Source organism: Aulonocara stuartgranti (genome assembly GCF_965226115.1).
Source record: "Aulonocara stuartgranti genome assembly, chromosome: 14".
Classification (NCBI taxonomy): domain Eukaryota; kingdom Metazoa; phylum Chordata; class Actinopteri; order Cichliformes; family Cichlidae; genus Aulonocara; species Aulonocara stuartgranti.
The window spans coordinates 20,620,663-20,645,273 of record NC_138950.1 but is presented as its reverse complement, the minus strand read 5'-3'; the positions used below and the strand labels follow the sequence as shown (position 1 = coordinate 20,645,273).

Genomic DNA, 24,611 nt, shown 5'->3' with positions numbered 1-24,611 from the left:
GTGAAAGAAGAAAGGAAAGTGCTTAATGAAAAGGCAACATGCTGGTATAGGCTGACCCATGATGCTCTAAATAACAGATTAAGTACTAGTAATACAGGGAGTGCAGAATTATTAGGCAAATGAGTATTTTGTCCACATCATCCTCTTCATGCATGTTGTCTTACTCCAAGCTGTATAGGCTCGAAAGCCTACTACCAATTAAGCATATTAGGTGATGTGCATCTCTGTAATGAGAAGGGGTGTGGTCTAATGACATCAACACCCTATATCAGGTGTGCATAATTATTAGGCAACGTCCTTTCCTTTGGCAAAATGGGTCAAAAGAAGGACTTGACAGGCTCAGAAAAGTCAAAAATAGTGAGATATCTTGCAGAGGGATGCAGCAGTCTGAAAATTGCAAAGCTTCTGAAGCGTGATCATCGAACAATCAAGCGTTTCATTCAAAATAGTCAACAGGGTCGCAAGAAGCGTGTGGAAAAACCAAGGCACAAAATAACTGCCCATGAACTGAGAAAAGTCAAGCGTGCAGCTGCCAAGATGCCACTTGCCACCAGTTTGGCCATATTTCAGAGCTGCAACATCACTGGAGTGCCCAAAAGCACAAGGTGTGCAATACTCAGAGACATGGCCAAGGTAAGAAAGGCTGAAAGACGACCACCACTGAACAAGACACACAAGCTGAAACGTCAAGACTGGGCCAAGAAATATCTCAAGACTGGTTTTTCTAAGGTTTTATGGACTGATGAAATGAGAGTGAGTCTCGATGGGCCAGATGGATGGGCCTGTGGCTGGATTGGTAAAAGGCAGAAAGCTCCAGTCCGACTCAGACGCCAGCAAGGTGGAGGTGGAGTACTGGTTTGGGCTGGTATCATCAAAGATGAGCTTGTGGGGCCTTTTCGGGTTGAGGTCAAGCTGAACTCCCAGTCCTACTGCCAGTTCTGGAAGACACCTTCTTCAAGCAGTGGTACAGGAAGAAGTCTGCATCCTTCAAGAAAAACATGATTTTCATGCAGGACAATGCTCCATCACACGCGTCCAAGTACTCCACAGCGTGGCTGGCAAGAAAGGGGATAAAAGAAGAAAAACTAATGACATGGCCACCTTGTTCACCTGATCTGAACCCCATTGAGAACCTGTGGTCCATCATCAAATGTGAGATTTACAAGGAGGGAAAACAGTACACCTCTCTGAACAGTGTCTGGGAGGCTGTGGTTGCTGCTGCACGCAATGTTGATGGTGAACAGATCAAAACACTGACAGAATCCATGGATGGCAGGCTTTTGAGTGTCCTTGCAAAGAAAGGTGGCTATATTGGTCGCTGATTTGTTTTTGTTTTGTTTTTGAATGTCAGAAATGTATATTTGTGAACGTGGAGATGTTATATTGGTTTCACTGGTAAAAATAAATAATTGAAATGGGTATATATTTGTTTTTTGTTAAGTTGCCTAATAATTATGCACAGTAATAGTCACCTGCACACACAGATATCCCCCTAAAATAGCTAAAACTAAAAACAAACTAAAAACTACTTCCAAAAACATTCAGCTTTGATATTAATGAGTTTTTTGGGTTCATTGAGAACATGGTTGTTGTTCAATAATAAAATTATTCCTCAAAAATACAACTTGCCTAATAATTCTGCACTCCCTATATAGCAAGCGCATACGCAGCTGTCCTCCGGATTTTCCACACACTCATCATGGGCATGGATGTGATGGGGTCTTTAATTATTTTTGAACTGTTCTTTTTCCACGGTGGAAATATTTGCAGCATATTTAATGATTTTAAAAAACAAGAACTTTATTTTGGATTTTCTCTAATCCACACAGAGTAAAAGTATACATATATGCTCAAATATATTCATACACTCCAATAATATTTGGTTAAATATCATTTGCACCTCATCCAGATATTTGTGGCAGCCGTCAACAAGCTCCTGGGATAATTCTAGCTGGATATTTGAGCACTCTTCTTGACTAGCAAGTTTATACTTGCTGGTTTTCTGGCATTTACCTGGTTTTTAAGCACAGTCCACACATTTTTAATAGGGTTGTGGTTTGTATCAACACCACTAGCAGCAAAACAGTCCCAGAGAATGATGTGACCACCACCATGCGTGAGAGCCAGTACAGTGTTCTTAGGTTTGAAAGCCTCATGTTTACTCTTCCAAGCATGCCTTGTGTCATAGTGGTCAAAAAGCTCAATCTTTGTCTCTTCAGCTCGTAACATTTTTCTCCAGAAGTCATTTGGCTTGTACATGTGAGCAGCTACAAATTCCAGTCAAACTTGGAGGTGTCAATTTTGAAGCGAGGCTTCTTCGTGGTCAGCACTCTCTCAGTCCACAGAGACGTAAAAAGCTTTTTCGCTGTGCACAGTGATGGTGTTCCATCAGTTTCCAGTTCATGGAAGGTTTGAGTCTTGGTGGTCACTGGGTTGTTCCTAAACATCATAAGCAATTTCCTCTTATTTAAGGGTGACAGTTTGGGTCTTCTTGTAGGCCTTGGTAAAGTGGTAACACACTGAATTACTTGTACTTGCATACAATTGTTTGACCTGATGATCTGGAATATGCAATTATTTTAGAAATGTCTCAAAGAGACCTTCCCAACTTGTATAAATCGAAAGTTCTCCCTCTTGGATCTTCACTGAGTTCCTTTGACATTCCCATTGTTTTGAGTTTTAGTCAGTCCAATGACTGTTGTCATGAAAATCCTTTTTCTATGCTGGGAAAAAACAAACTGCCAGTCACAGTACACCATCATCACTAACGAGAAGTCAACAGGTATTGCCCTCATCAAGTTAAAAAACACTGCAGAACCTTCAGTATCCCTTATTAAAATATTTAAATTACCGTATTTATAATTTTGAGCCTGTGTGGATTAGACAAACTGCAAAATAAATTCAAACATGTACACTCATTTCTTATTAGAAATAAAAAACAGTTACAAAAATCATTAAAATTCCAAAATAACCATGACATTTATTTCCACAGTTACTAAAACTATCCCAAGTCATCACCTGACAAAAATGAATAACATTAATTGATTATTTGAGTCTTTCATACAATAATTAATATCTGCTATTAGGGTTATGGTTAAAGTCAAAGAGCAAACAGACCTGTTAGTTGGGATTACTCACCGACCAATGATGAAATGAGGCAGAGCTATGATGAAGGTGCCGATGGACATCAATACACAGCCCACTGCAATGATCTTTGGCCTGTGGAGTTTGGCTCCAAAGTAACTGACAAAAGCTATCACCAGTAAGTTGCCTGGAAAGTTTGAGCAAGAAATATCATTGATTTAGAGCAGAAAGCACAGACATGGGGGAAAAACCACATCATTGCCTCCATGCACTAGCTTGGGATTGTTTTTTTATGGGGTTTTTGATAGTGTTTGGTTCATATGTGGCTCTGCGTGCTGAGAATAAAATTAGCAAGGTCTTTTTTTTAACTTGCTTTCTGTACCTGTACAGATACAAATCATAAAGGAAAAGGCCGAGGCGATTATTTTCCATGCAGTAAAAGTAAAATATTTATCCTATACTATAGAGTCAGTAGATGTTATAATAGCATGCGTGACATTTAAATGAGTCAGAGTAAGGTGATGCATTAATTTTTCATGCGGAAATCCTAGTTGCTCAAGTGGCGTGAGATCTTACTTTGAGAGAAGAATTTACAGCACGCAGTAGCAAACATGACAGAAAAATTAAACAAGGCTCCCTGCTGCCACCTTTTTTAGCGCATTCTGCCCACGATCAGTGACATGGAAACTCCATTTTAAATGGGGTGGTGTAGTGGTGAAGAAATCTCATCTTACATAGTATCCTACAATACTTATCACTTTTTGCAGTAGTGCCTTGTAAAGAAAATAACCACATGCCTCTCATAGCGCAGTCCTTATTATACTCGTAGATTCATCAATGGATTATGGGTATCTAAGTTTTATCTAGTAACAGATTTGTTTTCCCAAAACCTGTTAAAAGTGAGAGACAGAGGGATACAGAGGTGAGCTTGAAGCTAAACAAGTTTATAGAGGAATATATCAGCGCTGCCGGCTGCTCAACGCATGAAGATGACAAACTAAGAATGGTTCATGTAGCGTAGTATGTGTATGTACGTATAGTCAGTCACCTGAGCTCATCTTGCAGGCATGATCTCTCTGAAGATCAGCATCTATTACTATCACTCTCTGCTTCCCTTTTTTATTATTCTTTATTTCCTCCCCGACCCCCTCACACACCCCCTCTGTTGTCCTCTCTTGTTCCTTGCACTGTCCTTTTTCCCTTTTCTTTCCTCTTCACAGTGCCCTGCTCTGCCTCTATGTTACCCTGGCAACAGTCCTATAGAAAAAGCCTGTTGCCTAGGCCACATGAGACCAGCAGCTTTCACAGGAGATGGAGAGAATCAGGATACTCCGTATCGACTCCACCCAAGGTGCCATCACCATCTTCTCCTCCGGCAGACTACCAGGGTTCACACACATGTGCGACCCGCAATGCTGCAGATCATAGATGCTAATTATTCTTCATTACTATTGTCTCCCACTGTAACACAATGACTTTTATCTTCTGTAGCCTGTTTCTATAGCATGTTTCTTTGGGACTGAGTCTGCACTGCAAGCCATGTATAATTTATAACCTACAAGAGGCTTCAGATGAATGGATTAGACTTACGTATATAACTGCCCCAGAAATTGGTAAGTGGACCATTGGAGAACAACCTGATAACAGTATATACAGTGGTCATTGTATGCATGCTGTAACACTACTCGGACTGAATTTTGACTGAAAAATTTATTACAGATGATCCTATTATTACCATATGATTAAAATACAAAGAACTCATTTTTTTCTAACATCATATTTTCACATCCACACATTTCTTGCTCTTGAGGCTTGAAAGGGTGTTTACAACTTCTCAATAAATGTATTATGACCTCTTCAGCACACATTCTGATTTGTAAAATTCATTGAGTTTCTCTTTAAAAAGAGCGCCGTAAATGATCACTTCTGTTTTGGGAGTTCCTAAATGATGAGCCTGTGTGCTGATATACTGTTTCAAAGTACATCTGTGACTTTTCCTAGTAGTAACTCTGAGCTTGTAAAACAAGTCAAGCTGAAATTCAAATGGAAGAAATGTGATTTAAGTGACTGAACTTTGTCTTCCTCTCACCCCTGACTAGTCATGTTAGAGAGCTACCCCTCCCTGAGCCTTCCAGAAGTTTCTTCCAGTAAAAAGGGAGGGAGCCCCCAGCAGCATAAGCCTATTACAGTGTAACTAAGGAAAGATTCAGGGTCCAGCCCTATCTATATCCTTTAACAAAAAGGAAAGTTTTGATCCTACTCTGGGAGAAATATGAGCTATCTTTCTAGTCCCTGCCAGTACTCTGATGTGACCTGACTCTCATGTCTTGTTAAATAGCATTTAGGAAATCAATTGAATGCATATGATTTATGTTGGAGTTCCATCCCAGCTGATTTTATATTGTGTGAAGGGTCAGTGTTTTTGTAGCCCATTAACAAGTGCACTAAACAAATATTGCATAACAACATCTTTCAAATTTTAGAATGTGGCTTTCCATAGCTTAAAAACAGCTAGGACCTCAGCTTATGTCCTTGCTCAACATTATGACTCATCATCTACGCACACAGACACACAAACACGCAAACACACCCCTCTGTCCTCTTCTGGGAACTCTGATGAATCTTTTATCTGAAGCTTGAATATCTTGATGACCCATTCATATTTTCGCCCCAAAGACAGAACGGGAGAAGCGAGGGGAGCCCATGACACAGAGGCTACAAATAGAACAACAAAATAACAGCAGTCACAGGCAGGCCTACTCACCTATCTCGAAGCTCCCGTCAATGACACCTATTAGGTAACTAGGGATGTCAAAGCGCCTCTCGAGCTGGGTTATTGTGCTCTTCATGTAGCTCCCCGACAGAGCCTTTGCGAAGTAGGCAAAGGACAATGCCACCAGAAACATCTAAAAAACAGAAACACACACACAAACGCATTGATATGCATGAAACTCCAACAGGAGAAAACACACTGTTTTAACATAATCATCCTCCATAATATACTTGATTATGTAATGCTTCTGTTTGTGTCTACCCACAAAAGACGGAAATGAAATGCTTATGTCACCACTGTGGCTTCTACAATGCACGGACGCGCCACATTCAACTTCGTCAACTCATCCAAAAATCACTAATAATTAACATTTGCCAGCGTCACAAGAATAACAAGGATTTTGATGAGGGAAGGGGATAGAGCGCGAAGCAATGAAGTGCAAATAAGATTCTATGAACTGTGAACAACAGCGAGATGAAACAAACCTTTGAGTGTTGACAGATGAATGGACAACTTTGTTATACAGTACGTGACATGTTTCACTTGCTGTTATAAAAATACTAAATTCAATTAAATTCAACATATTTTTTAATTCAGTTTGTATAGTAGCAGTTTACAAGGTAAAGACTGTGCAACACTAAAGGGAGAACATGACCTGTAACTTACTGTAAATCCCTTATAAGAAAGCCCTGTGCAATCGTGGGGAGAAAAAACTCCCTTTTAACAGGAAGAACCAGGCGCAGGGAGTCACCACTGAGGTCAGCACTTGTTATAGACTTATCTCTAGTGCTGCAGCAAGCACTTCCAAAAACAAGTCCAGAGTAGTTATGTGCTAAGTAGAGCCAGCTCCAATCTCCAAGAAAAAAAAAAGGGGGGGGGGGGGCCATGACGTCTATGAAAAAATTTAATCATTTAGGCATCATTGAATTAAGTCGAAACCAACACTTTAACAGGCTGCTCTGTAGCATTCTGGAGTGGTAGATTGCACTCAGACAAAGAGACACAGTCAGTAAAGTTTGTAAAAACATCCCTGTGTCATGGCCCTAGGGTTTTGTGTTGTTTTGGAGTGCCTGATTCCTAGTTAAACTGTTTGTAGCTCCGTTTCTCTTTTATTGTTCTTCTAGTGTTTGGAGTTTTGATTTTCTGCCTGTTGATGTTTTTTTTTATTTCTGTTTTAGTTTCTTTATTATTCTACTATTGAGCTTTGTTTCTTGTGATGTTATTGAGTCTGATTCTCTACTTTATTGTTATCTGACCAGTTAACCTTTGTGGTTTTATGTTTGGATTGCTGTTAAATTTTATTGTTGTTCAATGTTACTTTAGGGGTTTGCATTTGTGTCTGTGTGTGAGTGAGTGTTTTTTTTGGTCTTTATTAATAGACTCCTCTGTTTCCTTGTTTTCCTTTCCCTCCATTATGTCAGTGCCTGTCTTTTCTCCCCCCTGAATTAGTTAATTCACGTTTACCACTTGATTTCTCATTTTTTCAGCATCTCCATGTCGCTTATTTTACATTTTCTGTTTTTTTGATAGTCACTTTTCTCTCTTGCTTTAGTTTTTGGTTCGGTTTGCACCTTTAGCTCCTTCGCTAACCTGTCTCTAATCTCTAGTCAGCCCTCTGCCTGTCTATCCCATACTTGTCCCAATTCAGGGGATGCATCCTTCGATAACTGTGAAGGCTGGAAGTCACATTGTGAAATTAGCTGGTCTAGCCTATAGGACACACTCCTTGGTGTAATTAGGCACTATAAAAATAATTTAATTAATATATCAATCAATCAATAAATTAATTAATTTGGTGCTATATAAATAAAACTATATAACTAAAAATGAATTGGCTTGTGCAGTTTGTTGAGTTACACCGTAGTCACACCATCAAATGAATCCCAGCTGTAACGTTATAACAGTGCCTCACTATCACTGAAATTTGCATGCATTCACACAAACACCTTATGAGAACCCATCGATTTGTTAGAAGATGTAATTACAGTAATCGGTGTACATTTATAACAATACCCTTAGAACCTTAAAGCTCAAAAAACGACTGACTATACCTTTAAAGTGTTAAAGAAATAAGAGAAGAGAAAATCACCACATCAACCCCACATCAATTTCACTTAAAGACCAAATCTTAAATTCTGCAGTACTAAAACTGTTGCACTGTGGCTGCAGGTGTAATGAAGGAAATCAGAATCTCAAACTTATTTCTTTCATCCTAAAATGTGATTTGAATTGATTCTTTCACCATGACGTCAACAAATACAAAATGACCCTTAAAAGAAAGATTGAGGAAATCGAAGGAGTGTTGTGTTTGAGCAGCAGGGAAATCCCCTCTTCAATACCTGGCCAAAATTCTACAACAAAAGCCAGGAGGGGAGCATCTGCAACATACAGCTTTAGATTGGTGACAATTCATGAAGGATGGGAAACTATAAGTTCAATACAATATCTGCTCAATATTAATGGTAATAATGTTCATACAAAGGAGGAACACTGTGGTAATGTGTGAGCCGGTAAACCACAGCGCAGGAAAATGTTAATACATTTTGGCTTTCTATAAGTGGAGGTAAATAATTCATTAAACAGATGAACAAATCAGAGATTCTGAATATATTAACTGATAAGTGGTGCTGGTAGAGCTGCTATATGAAGAACCTTCAACCTGAGATTGTACTGTTTCTGAATATCAGCAAGGTGTCAGTTGCTGTGTCGCTTCCTGAAGATCATCATAACTGCCCGTGTATTATACTGCTCACACTTGACACATGATATTTTCTTGTGATCCTCTAAAGACCTCAAACGATTTCAATTAAAAAAGAAAAACATTCAAAATCAAACTGCACGTCCTCTGCCTTATGCATTATAATAGCTGGATGTTTCAGGATATATAGTGGAATATTTGAACTCTGGGATTTAGTGTTTTATAGGCTGATTACATAATTAACCATCATTATAAAAAAAAACATTTGTTAAGAGAACACAAAATAAACTTCATACTTGAAATGTCTTTTACTCTTTTTCTAGTGACTTTGTGATGTAGTCTCCTGTACATTTAATGAAGGAATGGATAACGTAGAGCTGTTCCAGTCACTAGATGTGTTTTAAAAGATTCACATGAAATGGATGATGGAGTTTAATCTATAGGTAAATGTTTCTCCCTGCACATCCATGGGAGCAAATCCCCCTATGGTATTTATTCTCTGTCTCCTGTAATCTCATTTCTAATTAAGCGCAAAGAGATGTAATGTGCACTGTGCACACGACTTATTTCCCTCCTCTCTACAGTGTTTGCACTCGATGTACTGTAAACAAAGCTACTAATTATCCTGCCTGTGAGGTTCCCGATTTTAATGATTTATTATTGTCTTTTGAGGCAGTAGGTATAATATTGTGTCTAAAAGAAACATAATTATCTGTCATAAAACAATGGCAAAAAGAGCTCAAATCATTTTTGCTTTAATTCTCCTTGATCGTTTCTTTCACAGAAACCGGCACACAAACCTTGTGTTTACAACCTTCATTTTGTGCTTTATGAGCCATTTCACTAGCTGGGCCCACGTCCTCATTTTAGGTTTGACAGCGTTTTAGTAAGTAAAGGTGAATGCTTGGACATGAATTGAGCTGCGGTTTGAGGAAGGCCTCAGAGGGGACTGGTGACGGCTCCCGGGCCGGGCAGATCCCCATGTACTAAATAGAAATAAAGAAGTTAAAGAATTGAGAATAAGGTGGGAGGGAGGGTGGGGCACGTAAACTAGAATGATCAGCTTGCAGTACTGTGGGAACCTGACAACCGGAAGGAGCGTGTGGTCCCGCTCCTGAAATTCCAATACATAATCTCCAATTAAGGTGGACCTGCTGTCCTGTTCCATAACCCAAGTGTGCCTGAGCATCAGGGCCCAAACTCCAGGAATTACAGGTCCTGACACAGCAAAGCAGCCCCAGACCATCACAGAACCACAATGTTTGACTTTTGGTATGATGTTCTTTTTTGGAATGTTGTGTAAGTTTTATGCCAGATGTTAAGGGATGTAACACTCCCAAATAATTCTCATGTCAGTGCACGTTATATTTTTCCAAAAGTCCTGGGTATCATCAAGATGTTTGTTTTTTTTTGGCGAATGTGATACGAGCCTTTGTGTTCCTTTTAGTCAGCAGGGGTTTTCTCCTTGAACTCTCCCATAGATGCCATTTTTGCCCAGTCTCTTTCTTATTGTTGGATCGGGAACTTTAACCGAGGTAAGTGTGGCCTGTAGGTTTTTTTTTAGGTTGGGGTCTTTTGTGATCTCCTGTATGAATTGTCATTTTACTCTTGGAGTAATTTTAGTAGGCTCGCTACTCCTGAGAAGTTTTCTCCATTTGTGGATAATGGCTGTCACTGTGCTTCACTTGAGTCCCAAAACAGTTCTCTGGGCAAACTTGTCTTGTTAATGCCAGAGGTCAGGAGAGAATGACCGGACTCCTTTGAGCAGAAATAGAGGCAACGCTAATTCAAATAACCATTTCTTACAACCAAGTTATACATAAGAGCATCTCTGACCACACAGCAGCAGAAGATAACACCAGTTGCCACTCCTATTCAATAAGAGCAGAAAACTAAGCCTACAATTCACACAGAGTCACTAAAACTGAACGGCAAGAGATTGGAAAATCTTTGCTTGAGTCTGATGAGTCTCCATTTCTACTGTGACATTCAATTGATAGGGTCATAATTTGGTGCAAACAACAAGAAAGAATGGATCCATTCTGCCTCGTATCAATAGCTGACACTGTAGTGATGGATTAATGGGGTTGGGGACATTTTCTTGACACACTTCTGGCCTGGTAGTGTCAACTAAGCATTGTTTAAATGCCACAGCCTACCTGACTATTGCTCCTGACCATTTCCATCCCTTCATGGCTCCAGTGTATCACAGTGCAGGATAGCGCACCCAGTCACAAGCTCAAATCATCTGGTTTCTTAAATGTGACAATGAGTGCTCTGTGCTCAAATGGCCTCCACAGTCACCAGATCACAGAGCACCTTTGGCATGTGGCAGAATCTGCATCATGGATGTGCAGCTGACAAACCAACTGTGTGATGTTATTATGTTAAAGTGGGCTAAAATCTCAGAGGAGAATCAAGGTTTTTAGTTTCTTGGTGAATCTATGCCACAAAGAATTAAAGCTGTTCTGAAGGCAAAAGCGGGTCCAATCAAGTACTAGCAATTTACACAATCAAGTGGCCAGTGAGTATAAATATGTAAATCTAAAATTACATCTGAAGAAATGTTTGTTGATATGTTTATTTATGCACCACAGTACTCTGACGACTCACGGAGACACACAGGGGACGCCTTAACAATCCTGGCATAACATCATAAGGTTAAGGGCTAATCCTAGTTATTTAATTGTGTTAATCAGTGCCGGTTTCTAATGCCCTTAATAAGCTAGCAGAGTTAAGAAACTGCAGCTAGACGTCAGTAATGCTAATAGAGAACAATTATGCTATGATGCCTTAATGTTTTTAAGTTAATATTGTATAATCAACTTTGTCATGATTTAATGAGGACTAGAAGAAGCCTTTGCATGCCACAGATGCCGCAGAGAATTGAAACGGGACAAACAAAATGCAAATATCTGTCACAAGAGTACTACCTAAAGTTGCTTGTGCACATAAAGAAAGTACGTTCTTGAAGTTGTTTAGCAGAAAGTCCCACTTTACCAAATGAAAGTTTGGAACTTGCTGCCACATCTTAGTTCCTGTATGGACTTTTTGTCTGTTTAGAGGCCTAACTCAATCATGTGTGAAAAGACTTGTAATTGACTTTGTGATTGCTAGATGATTTAAATCCTGCAAACAGAGCTCGCAGACTCACTCTGAAAGCACCTAAATTATAATTTGATGAAGGGCTATTATGGATTTATTGCTTAGAGACAACACATTCATTTAATATCCTATATGTCCTTTTCTTGTGTACTTTGCTATTACTTGATGTTTTATAACAAATCTGATTTGAGGTCACAGATTGGCCTTTTTGACCATTTAGTAGTCGCTTTATTGGAAACAGTTGTTGTAAAACTACATCAACAAATTAGACAGATGGAAGTAACTCTGAGTATATTTAACATGATATGTTAAGATAATAATGAGTTTAAGACTGTGACTAATAATATGTCTTATGTCAGCACCTATCCTTAGAAGCAGGATAGACTGAGGGACCCCATCAATGTGAGGTGAGATCATGCCGGCCAGTGCTAGCTGTAGAGCATTAACACCAGTAGGTCATGACATGACATTTAATGGTGGGGATGAAGCAAGCATGCATACACATTTTTTTCCCACCAAGTGAAGGCTCCTTGCCACCAATCAGCAGTGACACTTAGAGGGAATTAAGCCTCTGTGTCACACATGACTGTTTCTCATCTAAGTCGCATTTAAATCAGTTGGAGTCAGTCAGCTCACACCAAATATCACTTTTATTGAGACACAAGTTGACTTTACTGCAGTCATAAAGTTCTTCATTTATGTTCAGTAACAGCAAAAATCAAAGTGTTTGTATTTTGGTGAGTGGCAAAATCTCCTGGAGATGTATTTATAAAAAGTAGTCTCTATGCACCTCTGCATTTTTCCAGGTAACTCATGGGTTTACCCATTCTCTTTAATGTGGTACCAGCGTAGAGCTCATTGAAGTTGAGCCAGATGTCTGATGCATGTCAACTCTTAGCATAATTCATATTTTTTTGAATTATTTGGTACAGTTATTCAGCATGCTTTTCAGAATTAAAGTAGGATTGTAAAAGAAATGTTCTTAAATGAAATTGATCAGCAAGTTAAACTGCATTGTTACACAACCAGTAAATTATGTAATGTGTGAAAACACCCAATGACACAACATCTCTCTAAAAGAAGTAGCCAAAGAACCGTAATACACCTCATTCTGTTACAGATAATACTGACAATGAAGGTAATTGCTTGTATAATAAAAAGTACAATAGGCACTCAAAAGACCTAGTCATCAGGAACTGATTATTCCTTCGTGAGTAAGACATCCTAACAATTTAACAAAAGTATAAACGTGGTAACGGACTACTTTTCTTTCTGAATAACATCCTGCTTGCTTTGGGATTTTTCAACAATGGCAAGCATTGTGACCTCCAAACCAGTGTTCCACCAAGTGGCAAATAAGCAGTGGCCTCGACATGATTAGAAATCACTAAAAAGACATTCACATTAAGTCTGTGTGAAAGTTGAAGCAAAAGCTTCCTCGTGACCTGTGACCTGCTTTTGTTCTTGGCTCATTTGATATCATCCACCTAATAAAGAATAAAATAATTAACTATACACGATTAGAAAGTAAGAATGATTTAGAAGTAACAAAAAACTGAGGCGTTATGACACCAAAGTTTGAGACTCCGGTGGATTTAACAAAAAGCAGAGAATAACACTGAGCACCTGATCGGAGTTGAAACGGGCTGTGCCATGTCCCACCCTGCCGGTCAGGGAACCAAACAATTCTGAGAAGAAGTAAGTCTGTCCTGCCACTGCAGTCTGTATTATGATAAGCTGCTTGAACACCATTGTCTCACATCACTTTCAAGTGGGGAAAAAGAAACAACGCTGTCTGATCTAATTTAAGGTTTTATAACTTTCATGTTGTTGGCAGAGACATGCTTTGAGCAAATTGGAAGTTTTTCTTATGTTATATAAACGCTTAAGTCAGGAGAAGGGAAAGACTGAGATGGAAAGCCTGAGGTGGTCATTATGCGACAATATGAGATTTGCATCTTGCTCTGTGCTATTTTTGTTAATTTCACCTCAACAAAATTTGAATAACCATTATTACATTTTTACTGTAGCAACAACAAGACACGGGAGGGAGATTACTGTAAAAAAAAAAATCATTTAAAAAATCACTACCCTGAGAATGCTTGATTTGAGCGTCTTTATCCTTGGATGACTTTTACTGCTCAACAACAACAAAAAATCAGGAGTGTTTAGTGTTTGTAGACAATATTGTTAAGATGAATAATTGCTATTAGGTGGCTGATTTTACATGTTTTGTGAGGAAAAGAAAGAAGAAAGCACTGCAAAGATTGGAAAATTGTTTTGTGGTTACAAGGTGTTGTTCTGTGCTTTGAGATGATGAAACTCCTCAACAAGTGAAATCCAAGAGACGAAAAGTTTCAAACTAATACAGACAGAGATTATGGCCATGAACAGATCAACGGTGAAACTGCAGGGACAGCATATTCAGTAGAAGACAGAGATGATTCATTCATTCCCTCTGACAATTGGTTGTGCTCTTTTATTAAGAAAGAAAGGTCAAAATTTATTAAATACAGTATTCGTCATGCACACATGGAGTACGGTGTATAATTTTGCTTCCAAGGACCCAGAGTTTTAGTATTCTTAAAGCTCTTGAGCATTAATCCTCCAGGCTTCCTGAAGGTCTTTCAAAGTTTTTCTTTGGAAATTGTTGCTTTGTTTTACTCATTTTCAGTCCAGTCCTTGTACCTGACCATTTTCAGAGGAATGTTTTTTCTCTTTTGTTCATTAAGCCACTTAACACTGACCCGTGAATCATTCAAGTATAAAAAAGGAACCTAATGCAAAACATGAACCCGTGTTGTGTTTCTATTACATAGCTTAGCAAAGAGCTAATTTTGAATCTAGTAGAAGGCAATGGCAAAAACACATAATTTGTTCTTCTTTCGTTAGCTGAAGGTATACAAAGCTAAGTTTTGCTTTTTTTTTTTTTGCATTAACAAGGTGATTCCCAAAGGGCAGTTAGCTGAAAATGTATTCATGTGTCTGCCTGGTGCGCAGTGTGTCATTAAGAAAACTGGACAAGTGGCAGGCCTAAAACTCAAAGACTTGACACAGAACCTGAAAAGTTTCATTGAAGTTTCATCAGAAATGCTGAGATGAGGTTACACAAGAACAGGAACCAGGTTTTCTGGAGTAATAAATCCAAATTTGAAACTTTTGGTTCAAATTATTGTCAGAATACGCAGATGAGATCAGGGGAGAGAAAGGCTAGCTATAAAACACGGTGGAAGCTCTGTCATGGTTGCAACTGCATTTCAGTCAGTAGTGCTGGGGATCTTGTCAAAATTATGAACGCATAAAAGTACCATCAGATTTGGATCCACCATAAAATAACATCTGGAAAGTGTCTGATTTACCAAGGCTTTGTTTTTAAGCATGCCAAGGACCCCAAACACACTGCCAGTGCAATAAAAGCACACCTGGAGAGAAAAGCACTCAGTGGAACACTATCAGTCATGGATTGGTCTCCCAAGAACCCAGACCTTAATATTATTGAATCAGTGTGTGATCATCTCGACAGAGAATGGAATAAAAGGCAGGCAACATCCAAAGAAGAGCTTTGAATGGCCTTTTGTCTCATATACTCTGTTTCCATATTTAAAAAATGAAAGGGTACGTGCTGTAATGCACATCATTCTTGCAGGAAGAGGCTTGCTGGATTATTGGACTGCTCTAATTTAGTTATTTAGTTATTTCTGGTCTCCACACACAGACATGTCTGAAAGCGTACACAGAGAGAGCATGTGACTCCACAGCAGACACACTTACACACTCACTACATCTACAAAGAGGACATGGCAGTTTGTGTGTACCCTCAGACTGGTGCAGGGAGAGGTGCGAGGCTGTCTGGCTGCACAATCACTGCCTCCGTTCTCCTGTGTGTGTCCTTCCTCAGTTCTCTCCTCCATCCTCCACAAATGTATTTCTTCTTAGCAGAGGTCTCCCACGTATTGCAATTTCTTGGCACTGAGGCATGCAACCCTGCAAATGGATAATTCAAGCATGTGACCCACTTCTTATCCTCAGCACACAAAAAAACAGAAACATGTCTTTGGCGGCTGGCAGAGAGGAAACTAACTCATAATCCTAGAAACATAACAAAACATTAAAGACAAACAGGTTTCTGAATTTTGTTTTAGTAAGCTTAAAACTGAAATACCAAATAAAAGGTGATGACTTCTGGATTCTCAGAAGAAAAAAATACAGTTAGCTATATTAAACCACAATATGTTTTTATCTTTAAACGAAACATTCAAACATATCAAACTACACACCCTGCTGTATTATATGGGTAGTAACAGACCACAAGACAGAATACAATGAAGCATAAACTCAGCTATGAGGCATGTTAAGACTGTAATCTTATGTCTAAGAACTTCAGTGCACTGAAATGATATCATATCAGAGGTAATTTGATTTCCTAGAAGATAAACAGTTGCTTCTGGGGGCCAAAAATGCATTCTGTCGGTGTGGGAAGGTTTTCTATAAACTTGGAGAAAATGCGTCTGAAATAAGCTGAAAGAACAATGATGACTAATGATAGATGATGATAACCGCCACGTGCCCGCCACTAAACTGCTGATCCAGGTTTACTCCGGCTTGCCTCTACTGTCAGTAACCTGCCCATCAAGTGGCCACACTGTGGCCTGAGGAAAGTAAGTATTTGCCTTAATTTATCCACTGAGACTTTAAAGTACTTATACTAGATGATAGATGATATTAGAGCTTGACCAATGTTGGATTTATAAAACTGATGCTGATATTTGGTTTAAAAAATCCAATATTCTCTGTATTTACTCACGTGTTGCCTAACTGCATTCACATCTGCTGAAGGTATGTATTTAAACAGGGAAATTGCAGAGTTCTGTAGAGGACACACTATGCTGTGTCAACACAAGTAACACGGTTGAAGGGCGTTTGCCTCGTCCATTCTTCACTTTAAAAATTTCATTTCTAAACACCAATACAAATAGCCAATACTGGTGAATAAAGTGGTCAGGCTCTAACTGTTATTTATTAAAGTAGTTAGTTGTTATTTTGTATTTAATGCCACATAATCCAAAAGTTCAGAACTTAAAAGAAAAAAATAAAACGTCCCTGAGATCTCCTTTTAGATACATCAGAGCAGAGTCAACATGCTGCTGTTGAATACTTCACAGTACAATCCACACACTTAACCTCATCATTTTTAGCAAGCATAGTAAAATACACACAGTACATGTACCGTTATCGCCAGTCTTGTTAGGGATTTTCCATAACAAACCTATCCAGGCACTGCTGGAGCGCCAGGTCATTGCGTGTAGTGTCGCGCAGAATAGAACTACACTGATATGAGCATCATCTGTGTGAGTAAAACCAAAAAACAGAATCGGTTTCCCATAATATACTCATGCTTGTGCTAACCATTCGGGTGTTTTATAGCTCTATGCAAAGATTTTTATGTCCCAGTTTTTACAATAAATCTAAAGACAGAGCCCTCTTTGTCTAAATCTGTTTTTTTCTTTTTATTTGTCTCATTTGTCTCACTGACGACAAATCAACACTTTGTGAAAACAGCTGATTCACTGTAAAAGCCCCACAGTGGTGGTGTTTTTTTCTTAATAAGTCTATAACTTTTGACAGCAGCATTTTATAATGTTGTTCATTCTTGTACATTTTTATATGAAGCTGTGAGTGTAAATCAGGAATGAAAGGTGTTTTTAGATTCTGGTGAATCAAAAAAGAGTTTTTTAAAAAGCTGTCGTCTGCAGGCAATGCCTTGCATGGCAAACTAGAATACTGTGGTTGTTCTTCGTGAGTATACTGAAAACAAAAAGGCAATTCTAAAGGTGGAGAAATAAAATAACGGATGCTGTGTTTATCCTTTCCTTTTAAATCTCTTTCACTGGTCCCTCTCTGACCCTTTTCTCTGCCCGTGTATGAATTCTTTATCTCTAGCTCCTCGCATTTGTCTTGCTTATTTCACGTTTTGCCTTCTCCTCCCTCCTCAGTCCATTTCAGCAGTCATGTGAAACAGTGAATGTAATTGCTCCAGGGAAGCGAGCTGACGATCGCTTTGCAGAAAATAACACAAACTCATTGCTCTTAGCATTTATGTCAGTGACACTGCTGTTATTACTATTACATGTAACACATTTACATTTCTCTCTGATTGGCTCTTTTATTTAGAACAGACTAAAATGAGCTGGCTTATTGCAACAGGTCTGACCTACTTTCAAGGAATTTGACCAACAGTAGATGACTGAGTTCATAAAACAGCGTCCCAAAAAAGATATACGTTAGTCAGCTGTAAGTACTCAGCTAAATAGCATTTAATCTGGCTTTATTGTGCCATATTTCATTAAATTACCTAAACAGAATCACTGCTGAAGGAGGATGACTTCAGCTTCTGAATCTCTGGGTTAATAGGCTGGCTTGTAAGTCAGCATTGAAAGAAATGTTCAAATCACATACAAATATAATTCTGATACAAACAAACTGAGCTTCTAGTGAGCTTCCACTATCCACTAGACCACTGAGAGGACTTTTGCACTTCGCATACCTGTATCATTCCCGAATATACACCTGTCTACACAAACGTTTCTTTCTTTTTAAATAAAACAATATACCATGTACCATATACACCCGACACAAGCTGTGACTGACTGAATGTGCTGCCCTCTCGCTCATCAAGCCTCATTCTTTATCTGTTCCTTATTAGCATGATAGACATATGTGTCCTCATCTTGTATTCTGCATGCAAAATCTCAGCGCAGAGCAGAAATCTAAACAGAAACGAACGACTCCTTCCAGTAATCAAAGGTGCAGCTTGAAGGCAGGCAACATCCTGGGAAATTAACAATAACAAATCTGATCATGCCTTTATGATGTCCATGTCACCAGCTGGATGAGAATTGCAGTAAAGTGCATAGATGAATCACCACACTTACGGCATTTTGCTGCCTATGTAAAAATAACACTTTGTACAGGTTAAACCGTGTACAGCTTAAGATTTCAGGTAATGAAAATATTAAATGTCTGGATTATTTGGATTTAGATGTTGTGTTGGTGTTAGGAAAAGTTTGGAAATGATGGTTAAATTTGGATTATATCTCCATCATATTTGCTATAGTTTGAACACAAATTAAAGCACCCACCAGTTACCCTGCACATCTGTTTCAACAATATCCTTATAACTGCTTAGGCAGTAAATCAGGAGGATCTACTCAAATTGAAAGCTTCTAGTACCTACAGGAGGGCTTAATGTCCCCAAGCGCTATTCCTGCAATTTACGAACGTCCTTTTTGAGACATTAGTTAAGGTGGCATTTTAAAGCATTTCATAACGCAAGCAGGTCAAACTTCATCAAAGGAACATCTTTTAGTGCATGAAAAACCTCTGGCAAGTTAAAACTCAGGATCCTGCTGTAAGGCTCCTTTGTCAGGATGCCATGCAGGTACTGCAGGTGCTTTGTGAGACACACACACACACACACACACACACACACACACACACATACACAATTCCCTGCACGTCTTATAGGTCACTACTGTTAACTAGTCCCGATCACTACAGGTTACATAAACTTCAATTTCTTTGATGAAACTCTAGGTTGATGTGTTTTAAAATGAATTGCTGGCATTTAGCGTGAGAATTTAATCGAATGCAGACATGTTAAAAGTCTGACTTGACTTAGCCCACAACAGCCTACAAAACAACAGCAACTGTTAAAAAACCCCAACTCACCTCAGTGTCCTGTGGAGCAGTGGTCGAGTTCCGACCGCGAGCTGCAGCCTACAAAGTGAACAGCCTATCGGAAGCACTGGTAGACTCCCTTCAACCTGCTCCTGTCAAACTTCTCATGTGGACTGGTGATGAGCAGAAGCGCCGATTCTTACGGTGAATGCGCCGACACGAAGCCCACCTTCAGAGTTCATTTCCACCCACGGCAACTCTCGGGCACAGTGTTCCAAGTTACACAGGCGTTTTAGTCCCGTGACACAAGTCTTCACTGCGTGATGTGGGCTGTGTGTTAGTGAGATGCAGGGCGTAAGATGCGCTCAGAGAGGTCGCCCTACAACGGGTTTCCCCCCTTCCTCTTTTTCTTCGTCTTCGACTGACTGCAGACAGAGAGGCGTTGGTACGATGAGTCTACTCGGTGTCTTTCATAATATACTGCTCTCTCTCCTTCGCTTTCTCCTTTCTTTCATTCTGTCTCCTTTCCCCCTCTCTCCTCAGACAGTCTGTCCCCTCCTCCCTAATTTCTGCACAGTTCGGCGGAGCTTTATTGGAATCATGTAACCTACAGTGTCGTGCGTTTGTCAACAAGCTGTGAGCTGGTCATTCACCGGGTTCGTGTGAGAACATCACGCTTCTTCAATTTAAATATATGTTTTTCAAAGAATATTTGTCCTGAGCTTTGATTTGGTTTACAAAATTTGATAGTTGAGCCTCCGCTGTGTACATCCCCGCTCTTGGTCTCTGTGTAAGCCTTTTATAATGAACTGTATGTTTGTGTGCGCTCCTTTCATTAAAGTGACAGTATGTTTTTGCCGATTTGATCCTGTTACTCTGCAGCTGTGCACAAAGAACAAATGTACCCATTGTCACGCCAGTGCAGATTCATAAAAGTCCCGTTTGGTTCTTCTCAACTGCTGAAATCTCGACTCTGTTCAAATTTAGAACAGGCTAGTGAAAGGAGATATATATATATATATATATATATATATATATATATATATATATATATATATATATATATATATATATATATATATATATATATATGAAGAAGCTACTGTTAAGCAAATTCTAATCAACCCAATACATCCACCTAGACACAAATATGAAATGCTGTCATCAAACTTTACTTTTTTCTTCTATTAGCAGAATAGTGTCCACATCATGTTGAGCCCAACAACGTGCCACTGCTGTCCCTGTGTGAAGTGTTTAGATCTTTATGCATGACAGCAGCATACACCTTAACCCCCTCGTCCTGGAGGACAGCTCAGTTTTACGTGGGTAAGTAGGAACAGGAGGTGACGGGTAGCAGATTTCCGTAGTGTTCGTGTAGCACCTGTCCTGCCAAGTTGTATCTGATTGCACTGGCGGTCACAACTGTCAGATGGTGCACATTACAAAAAGCATACAGACACGGTGGAGTGTCCTTGAATTTTCTCATTCAGTGTCTCATTCAATCTCTGTCTTCAGAACCTGCAGCTGTCTCATTAAAGTAGGTTAATGTACTGCAGACGAGGGCTCAACCTGTTGCATTAATACAATTGACTTGCAGGGTTTTGTGTGGCATCCTCATTCTCATTTAATCACTGATGCATAAAAATGAAGCCCTCACAGGTTAAAGAGTCACACTTGTATATTTTGATTGTTTAACACGACTTCTAAAAATGTTGGGATGCTGTGTAAAATGTAAATAACAACAGAATACAGAGATTTGCAGATTTCATAAACTCAACATATTATTTGTTTAAAGTGAGAAATGTTATGATTTTAACAAAAATACTTTGAATTTGATGACAGTAGCACATCCCATAAAAGCTGGGACAGGGTTACTGAGTACTAACAACGGTCCGTAAACGTTTGGGAACTGAGGAGACCAGTTGGTTGAATTTTTGTGAGAGGATTGTTGTCCCAGTCTTCTCTACTTAATATTCCCGGATCTACTTTTTGGTCTTTTTCATTTCATGATGCAGGAAATGTTTTCAGTTGGGGAAAGGTCTCGACTGCAGGCAGATCAGCTCACATTCTTGATATAAGAGCAGTATCAACTTATGAAGTTTAAACATTTGCATTAAAATTAACTGATTAAAAAAGTTGCTGTTATCTAATGTACAGTAAGTAATCTATGGGCTTTACATATGCAGACACATGTTGCTAAGTTAGCTACGTAGAGCCTAAGAAATGTGTAATCAGCAGGTAACAAAAGTGTAGGAGTGTAAGTGTGTGCATGAGAGATGGAAATGGCTGTGACTGAAGTTAATTGCTTCAATTTCTGAGCAACACAGAAAAAAAGCATCCCTAAGCATGACTCAGAAACCACTGCAGTTTTGCTGCAGATTGTTATGAAGCATAATAAGAAATATCTGTAATCACTGAACTGCTTTCCTTCCTGGGTGTTAGGCTGCTTTTCTGTGCTGTTCCCTCTAGATACGGGGGCGGGTCCTGTCCTAAATCTACATGAGTTTGCAATTTTAGCTGATCAGCTGATCAGGAATTTTATTCTAAAATGATACTGCTTCATTTTTTTGAGAAAACAGCCCCCAGTTGGCCTAAAGGGGTCTAAAGTACTTTGTGAAATAGTCAGAGATTTTCTTTTACACATCAGGTCATACACCCAAAACATGCTTAAATATCAGCAATCCCATTTTAACCACATAAAAATTGGGCTAATAGTGCAGAGATTTTAAAATCAAAAAATATATATACGTACCCATTATGTGGAATGAAACTTTTCAGAATCATAACAATTATATTTTTGGATCACATTTTTTAAGTTTGATTTTTTTGATGCAATTTATTGTATATATATTTTTGTATGTATATATTTGTATATATTTAATGCTTTTTTATTTATTCCTATCTTGATCTATGACAATGCAATTTATCCTTCACAATCCAACTTTCAAATGAATGTTAATGTAGAATGTACAATAAAAATCATTCCTTCTGGTTCTGTCCATGCTCTCATTTAATGGTGCTGTGATTGTAAGATAATACTCTAGTCCAGTGAGCACTGGCGCTACCTCATGCCCTCCTTCTGAAGATGCTATTCATAACCTGATTATTTCTGGTAATATTATGCCTCTCTTTCCTTTCAGGCCGTTTCTGATTACTTTCAAATGGAAGTTGTCCTTAGAAGGGTGCTCAATCCTTAATAATTCTGGCCAGTCTTAAAATTGTTCTTTCCAAGGTCCTAGACAAGCTATAGCAGAACAGTTGAAATAAAAGGTAAAAGAGAAATTTCAGTTGGGTATAAGGTTTGGGTCGGTTAATCGTTGGGCTTGCAAAGCATCTTGTTGGGAGATTTTTTATTCCTGTTTGCTTGTCGGCAGCCTTTGACATCACTGATCACAGTGACTAAAGTCAAAATCTTAAACTGTGGGCATTTACGATTTGTTTTAGTTTTTCTATCTTCAATGCTTCAATCAATCTGTTTGGACATTTTGAGTTATAAATCAACACAAACACATCTACAAAATGGATCTGGAGTTGCATTCTTAGGCATTTTCTTTTTATCCAGTGCTTAACAGATGTCTAAAATTAAGAGTGTTGGAAATGATCAAAATCATGTTTTATGTGTCTGTAATAATCCACCAATATGCACAAGCCTCTTAATCAAATTAATATTTTTACTGTTGAAACATAATACTTTTTGTTATAACAGATAAGGCAAAACTTAAGCTCTTTATTTAAAGAACTTTATGTTTTGATATTTTGTCTAAAGGACTTTTAAGAACTTAAGGGCTCATTTAAAAAAATAAAAAAATGGCATCACTAGTAAGATTAAGGCCAGTTTCACGTGTTGTGTCCAGTAGGGTCCCCACGTTACTTAATTGTGCAAAGAAGAAAATATAATAACAGGTGTGCTAAACATTTTGCACACCTGTTAAGCTCAAAATTCAAGCTTTGTCCAAAATTTTCTTTTATGTTACATTTTCAACACTGACATTTAAAGGAAAGCACCTACAGCAATCCAGTTTTCTTTTTTTACTATCTAACGTTGTAATTTTACACAGTCCCCACAGTAACTGGAGTGAGGTTCCTTTATCGTCTCTGTGTCTTTACGAGAGCTTTATAATTACTTTGGAGGCTCTGTAAACTAAGGTGTTTTTGCATTTATCAGCTTGTGGTAAACACCCACTTATAATGAGAACCGAAAGGTCAAAATGCAGCAAAAGATTTCAGATTTAGTCCGTGTAGAAGTGATCATAGTGAGATAAATTAAAGATGACATAGGGAATTCGAACGGTCTGAACTGGCTTACTATGAACTAATGGTGGCGTGTGAGTGATGGTCCCTCCTTCTGATTCACTACACTTGATTCCTGGGCATAGTCATTATCCACAGGAGTCACAAAGTCGGATTTAAGAAGGTCAGGGATTATGGGAAGAAGGAACAAATGAAAGGGAATAAGTAGGGAAGAAGAGATTATGAGAGAGGACAGAATGACCAGAACTGACTGAGAGTGAAAAGGGGGGGGGGGGGAGGAAGTGATGGGGAAAAGAGCAAGCGTCTCCCTGGAGAGTGTACATGTATTCCTTGCAGAATACAGAATGAAAACTGAGAGAAAAATGTAGGGCACTGGCTTGTGCATAAACCATCTGACTGAAACGTAGCACATCATAAAGATCAAGGGCAAAACTTGTCCTATATTTTCAGTTCACAGAGCAAATGGTAGAAAAGATGTGCCATGATATTTAATACACTCACCAGTAAATTCCAAAGGCTGACATAAAATCAATCTGACAAAGACCACCTCAAGAGAAAGGCAGCTTTAGTGAAAACAAGATTAATAAACACATTTCAATCTGTACTAGAGAGGAGATGCAGCTGATTTATTTGACTGTCTACATCAGAATTAGTAAATACTAATAACTTTTAAAAAATTCCATTAATTTGACAAAAAGGTTTAGAATTATAGAATTATTCAGAGAGCTATATGTCTAAAGGACTTTTAAGAACGTAAGGACTGAGTTGGTACTCATTTAAAACAACAAAAACATGACATCACTAGTAAGATTAAACCCAGTTTCATGTGTTGTGAGCATCCAAGGTGTGTGCATCCAGTAGGGGGGCCCAGACTAGCCCCCATGCTACCCAAGCCTACCTCGAATATGAGCGAGAGTCATACAGTATAACTGAAGCCATACTGGCTCAGACGTTGACCACAGGGTAGTGAACAGGGTGAGTGACTCAGGATGGATCCTGGACTGACGTGTGCGATCTCTGTCC

The 24,611-nt window shown here is 38.8% G+C and overlaps 1 protein-coding gene across 1 annotated transcript in view; it reads right to left on the bottom strand.

Moving 5' to 3' along the window:
• LOC309687464 (solute carrier organic anion transporter family member 1C1-like) overlaps window positions 1-20,107 on the bottom strand; it is a 40,877-nt gene extending 20,770 nt beyond the window's left edge. Inside the window, exons 1-4 of the mRNA XM_082502457.1 lie at window positions 19,389-20,107; window positions 15,476-15,644; window positions 5,849-5,990; window positions 3,139-3,271 (exon numbers count right to left, since the gene is read on the bottom strand). Of these exons, the coding sequence (XP_082358583.1) occupies window positions 3,139-3,271; window positions 5,849-5,990; window positions 15,476-15,571 (371 nt within the window). The 5' untranslated portion in view covers window positions 15,572-15,644; window positions 19,389-20,107. The remainder of the gene's footprint in view (window positions 1-3,138; window positions 3,272-5,848; window positions 5,991-15,475; window positions 15,645-19,388) is intronic.
• Between the last annotated feature and the right edge of the window lie 4,504 nt (window positions 20,108-24,611).